The 6,000-nt window shown below is 51.5% G+C and overlaps 1 protein-coding gene across 2 annotated transcripts in view; it reads left to right on the top strand.

The window, feature by feature from the left end:
* The first annotated feature begins 5,274 nt into the window (after positions 1 to 5,274).
* LOC148443084 (protein-arginine deiminase type-1-like) overlaps positions 5,275 to 6,000 on the top strand; it is a 102,879-nt gene continuing 102,153 nt past the window's right edge. For both annotated transcript variants that reach the window (XM_088463249.1, XM_088463250.1), the window contains exon 1: positions 5,275 to 5,501. In XM_088463249.1, coding sequence (XP_088319375.1) covers positions 5,410 to 5,501 — 92 coding nt within the window. In that variant the 5' untranslated portion in view covers positions 5,275 to 5,409. The remainder of the gene's footprint in view (positions 5,502 to 6,000) is intronic.

Below are 6,000 nucleotides of genomic sequence, written 5' to 3'. Positions count from 1 at the left end.
TTGGGGGATTATTGGGCTACGACAAAGTTTCATGCAGGTCCGAGCGCAGACTTCCTATTGGTTTGCACTTTCGCCTGTCCCGTTTTCAGTACTGCGCAGATCTTCAGGATATTACCCCAGCCACGTGTTCCTGGAGATTTCTGTGGCACCGATGGAGAGGTCGGTAAATATTGTGAATCTGCAGGGTGTGCGAATTTGGAGCCCCTGGACCCTGGGGACTGTATGCACCACACACCCTGCACCCATTATAGATACATGCCCATGTTACTGCACCAGATTTGCCCTAAAGTCAGAGCCTGTATGGATTGCTCAGACGGGTCTGCAGACCGCCGATCACGCACGCCCCACCGCCACCACCGCCCTGATGTACCGTACCGCTGTGTATGTGATACCACTGAATAGTGGGAAGTAGTTCTCAGGCCACGTCTAGATTCTGAGATTTTTTTTAGGCGTATTTCAAGGCATTGTAATTGTCACCTGAATGACATTCTGCACAAGAGTTCAAAAGAGTTTGAGAGAGTTCATAAACGTTAAGAAGTGTAGTTTAGTTAAATAAATGTGAACAAAAGATATCATATAATGCATATTACAGAGATACCCTAAGTGTGGCTGGAGGAGGTATACATTATATATATAGATATATATGTGTGTGTGTGTGTATATATGCCCATATTTTGTCATATCTTATTATGTACTAGCTCTGTATTCCTACAGCCACATGAAGACTGGACTGGTAGAGAGGAAGTAGTAGAAATGTTTGTGTAACAATGTTGCAGAGTTCTGCTCCACTTCCACTGGTTAAATAGGGGGATTGGGTGGAAAACGGAACATGTCAGGTATTTAATGTAGATTATGTTTTTTTTTAAATAATTGCTTAAGCAAATCTGTTAGACTGCAGAGAGAAATGTGTGGTGTAGTCTCAGGCAAAGTTCCATGGATATTCCTCTACTGCCCCAACCCCCCCCTTCCCACCCTCATATAACTCCCTGTACTCCCTTCCCCCCTTAAACCCTTTTTAAATACTGTATATGTCACCATTCACTCTTTCCTCCCACCACTAAATATTTCCCAATCCCTTCTGTCTCTCCAGCCGGCCCCGTTCAGGCTCTCCAGCTGGCCCCCATTCTGTCTCTCCAACTTGTGCCCCTTCTGTCTCTCCAGCCGGCCCCATTCAGGCTCTCCAGCTGGCCCCCATTATGTCCCTCCAGCTGGCTCCCATTCTGTCTCTCCAACCTGTGCCCCTTCTGTCTCTCCACCCATAACCCTTCTATCTCTCCAGCCTTGCGCTGTCTCCATAGCCCCAGCCAGTCCCCTTATGTCTCTCCAGACCTGCTTTGTCTCATCTCCAGTCCTAACCAGTCTCCGCATCCCCATGAGACTTACCTTCCTCTGTTGTGGCTGATCCTCACGCGCCAAAGATCATCGCTCTTTCAGAGGCATGGTGTGATATCACGCACGCCGGCTCTCAAAAAAAAAAAACTTTATTGCACTGCGCTGGCCCAGTGATAGGAGCAGGCGTGCAGCAGGTGTGGGCCCCCCGCCTCACTTTATATTGCACTGTGACCACTGTAGGAGTGGACGGGCGGGTGGTGGCAGCGACCACGGTTCTCCCTCTTACTTTAATAGACGGCGGTAGTAATGGGTGGGTGGTAGGAGCAGTTGGGCCCCCCCTCACTGTTCGAATGTGTAGACCCAGGACCCAGTCCCAGCAGTCCCACCCAATGGTGGCAATGTACACATCTAACCCTATCCCCCACCACTTATGTTGCCCCAATATATCACTCCTTTACCCATACTTGCCAACTCTCCCTGATTGTCATGGAGACTCCCTGAAATAGCAGCAGTCTCTCTGATTGTGCCTTACTCCCATTATCTAGCTGTTATATACTTGCAGGGCCGACTCTTGGGTTGTGTTCCCGATTTCATTGCGTGTCGAAGTGTCCCGCGGGTGGTCAATTCGGGATGTTGGGCACCCCCACCGCCGCAGCCCACTGACGAAGTCTCTGATGAAACACGTTAGAGCGTGGTCTCGTGACGTGACACTGAGACTCCACCGGCTCCCCCCAACTCCATGGTTACCAGTTCGGTGGTCTGAGCAGCGGCAGCCTCTTGAGTAGCGGTGAGCAGCGGGGTGTGTGAACCCGACAGCTTCCAGGTGGTGATTGGCGGTGGTAGTATTTTAAAAACACCATGCGGTAACCAGCCCATATTATAACAGAATTACGGATCTGGGCTTGATCTTTTTACAGAGGGAGCAGCGGCCCCAGTTGTATTCTCCCCCCTATGCAGTACCCCCAGTATTGCCCTTTATATAGCGCCCCCAGCAGTGGTCCCTCGATGCAGTGCCCCCAGTGGTAGTCCCCTCCCCCCTATGTAGTGCCCCTAGTAGTAGTCCCCTCCCCTTGTAGTGCCCCCAGTAGTGGTACCCCCTCTTGTAGTGCCCCCAGTAGCAGTAGCCCCCCTTGTAGTGCCCCCAGTAGCAGTAGCCCCCCCTTGTAGTGCCCCCAGTAGTAGTAGTGCCCAGTAGTAGTCCCCCCCTTGTAGTACCCCCAGTAGTAGTAGTCCCCCCCCTTGTAGTGCCCCCAGTAGTAGTAGTCCCCCCCTTGTAGTGCCCCCAGTAGTAGTAGTCCCCCCCATTTGTAGTGCCCCCAGTAGTAGTAGTCCCCCCCTTTGTAGTGCCCCCAGTAGTAGTAGTCCCCCCCCATTTGTAGGGCCCCCAGTAGTAGTAGTCCCCCCCTTTGTAGTGCCCCCAGTAGTGGTCTCCTCATTGTAGTGCCAGACCCCCCCCCCCAGTAGACACATGTAATATAAAAAACAAAATAAAAAAAAACACTTACCTGAATCCCCGCTCCTGCCACCGCCATCTACTCCCCCGTCTGTACTCCCGGGCCGGGCCGTTCTGCATTATGGGAGAGACGTCATATGACATCATGACGCCTCTCCCATTGCCCACTGCGGGAGCCGGAAGATGGAGCGGCTCCTGCAGTGGGCGCAGCAGCAGCTAATGAGAGTCTGACAGACTCTCATTGGCTGCTGTTTACAACAAACACACAGCTGCCGGAGCCGGCGGCTGTGTGTTTGTCACTTGTGTAGCGCTGACCGAACTCCGTCCGGTCAGCGCTACACACGCGGTGCAGTCTGTGTCACAGTGACACAGACTGCCCCGGCCTGCAGCCCTGCATGACGCTGCAGCCCGGGGGGCACATGGCACCCTGCCCCTGGCCCAGCCCGCCACTGCTCGCACTGGCTTATATAAGCCAGAGGAGGGGGCGGGCGATGACATTGTGAGCTGTGTTTGGTTTGCGGCGGCCATCTTTAAATTTAAAATTTGGTGCTGGGGCGCCATTTTTTAAATGGGCATCGCGGTTCTCACCATTGGAGTCAATGGTGAGAACCGCTCATTGGCTGAGAGGCGGAAGTAACTCTTTACGTGCACCACACCATTCACAATCAACCTGACACCCACCCACCAGGGGTGCCGGAGAGGGGGACTCCTTTTTTGGTGGGTCCCCAGGGATCCCCAACCTGGGCTCACTAGCATTCAGGGGTGATGCTTTGGCTGGGGGGTCTGGTGAAGGGGCTCCCCTGGCTGTGGCATTAACTACTCCCCCCCCCCTGCTAGAAAGGGTCCGGTGCTGGTTCTGGTAAATACAGGGGAACCCTGTGCATTGTTTTCCCCTGTATTTCCAGAACCAGGACCAGCTCAGAGCCCAGTGCTGGTTGCGCTGAACACGGGGGACCCCTATGTAGTTTGTCCCCTGTATTTTTGGCAACCAGGACTGCTATTAAATAGCCCAGTGCTGGTTGTGCTTTATACGTGGGACCCCTACATCGTTTGTGCCCAGTATTTAGCACCACCAGGACTGGGCATGCCATTTTTAAATTTTTTTCATTTTACACTTTAATTTTTTTAAACACAGCAGCACAGACGGAACTCTCTGAGCCCGTCCGTGCATCTGTGTTTATATTTATCACACACAGGTGCAGGCATCACGGATCTCCCAGATCCGTGCATGCTGCATCTGTCTGCTGCCGAGTCCCGCAGCCCTCACTGCCGCCGCCGAAGCTCACACCGATGCTGCCACCGCCCGCTCCACTGCCAACCGTTTACGCCTGCTCCACCGCCGCCGGGTCCCCGCCACTGGTTCCGCCCGCTGCCATTGCCACGTCGTCCCATCGCTAACGCCCGCACTGGACCGCCATCTTATTGCACCCAGGTGAAGCCACAGTGAGAACACCTGCTAAAGGCACCTACTGAGGGTACGCAATGAATTGAAACTTCCGATCTCTATAATGGCGCAATTGTGAGGTAATAGTTTAAAAACTGTAACTTTCTCAATTACCTGAACCCCAAAAGGCCCTACCCTGGAGCAAGAGCTGCCTAATAAATAAACCTAGTCTAACAGCACCCCCTACCCTGAGTTATGCCTTCCCAAAAATCCCCCATAGAGAACAGCAGAAAAGTGGTCCTAATTGAGAATGTCAGAAAAAAGTGACAGTTGGAAATTTAGATTACTCCCAAATCCTCATTTTTTAATTTTTTGCCCTAAAATTTGGCATGCAGCACCAAGAGATTGTTCTACCCGCCCATGCCAAATTTCAGCTCGGTACTTCCTATAGCTTTTGAGGTGCAGCCCCTTAAACACCCTGCCCTTATAATATATACACGCATATATGCATATATATTGTTTGCAAAGCACCGAGTGTTTCATGGAATGAGTGTGTTGATCTTGCAGGAGGCAGCGACCTGTCCACTTGTGTGACTGCGACGTGAGGAGGGGAACGTTGGGACGCAGGAAGCCGGAGACAAAGGAATTTTAAAGCCCATCTAAATATCTTTCTGCATAACTTGAAGTCTTGTTTTTGCATTCTGGAGAACTTTGTGCACAAATCGTTGCACTGTCATCCAGCAATATCTGAACCATTTTGAGGATATTTGTATGAGGGAGAAGTGCCTACCCTTCAGGGGGTGCGGGGGTTTACCCAAAAAAATTGGGAGCCTCCCGCGAAAACTGGGAGGGTAGGCATGTAAATGGGCCTTTTCTGCTGGATTTAAAGCGGTTTGTAGTTTGAGGTTATTATTTGGGTTTTTGTTTCATTTGCTGAGGTGATTGTGTCAGAACGAACAGCTCCCAGTCATTCAATCCTTGGTGCTTCTTCCTATAATAAATTTGGCCACCAGCCAGGAGCTGAGCACACCTCTTGTGAGGCAGGAATAAAATGAGTGAGGTGTAGTATAGGAATGCTACTACAGCCCAGCCCACACTAGTGATATGCACTCGACGTGACAGGATCCTCTTAATGACATCAATTACCCCAATCCGGCTGGGGCGAGCTCATCATCCCGACCGGTAGCACAGGGAGACAGTCATCACCTGTCATTCTTCAGGCTGGAAATACCGAACAGACATGTCTCAGGGGAGGTCTATCCCAATCTCGTGCCTGAATCCCACCTCTGAAGTTTGTGTGGTTGGGGAAGAGACCACCATCGATATCTACCGGTAAGATAACCATTGGGGGATTATTGGGCTACGACAAAGTTTCATGCAGGTCCGAGCGCAGACTTCCTATTGGTTTGCACTTTCGCCTGTCCCGTTTTCAGTACTGCGCAGATCTTCAGGATATTACCCCAGCCACGTGTTCCTGGAGATTTCTGTGGCACCGATGGAGAGGTCGGTAAATATTGTGAATCTGCAGGGTGTGCGAATTTGGAGCCCCTGGACCCTGGGGACTGTATGCACCACACACCCTGCACCCATTATAGATACATGCCCATGTTACTGCACCAGATTTGCCCTAAAGTCAGAGCCTGTATGGATTGCTTAGACGGGTCTGCAGACCGCCGATCACGCACGCCCCACCGCCACCACCGCCCTGATGTACCGTACCGCTGTGTATGTGATACCACTGAATAGTGGGAAGTAGTTCTCAGGCCACGTCTAGATTCTGAGATTTTTTTTAGGCGTATTTCAAGGCATTGTAATTGTCACCTGAATGACA

This window comes from Taudactylus pleione, unplaced genomic scaffold, assembly GCF_031769625.1.
Source record: "Taudactylus pleione unplaced genomic scaffold, aTauple2 ptg001334l, whole genome shotgun sequence".
In the NCBI taxonomy this organism is placed as follows: domain Eukaryota; kingdom Metazoa; phylum Chordata; class Amphibia; order Anura; family Myobatrachidae; genus Taudactylus; species Taudactylus pleione.
This window is presented reverse-complemented; position numbering and strand designations above follow the sequence as displayed.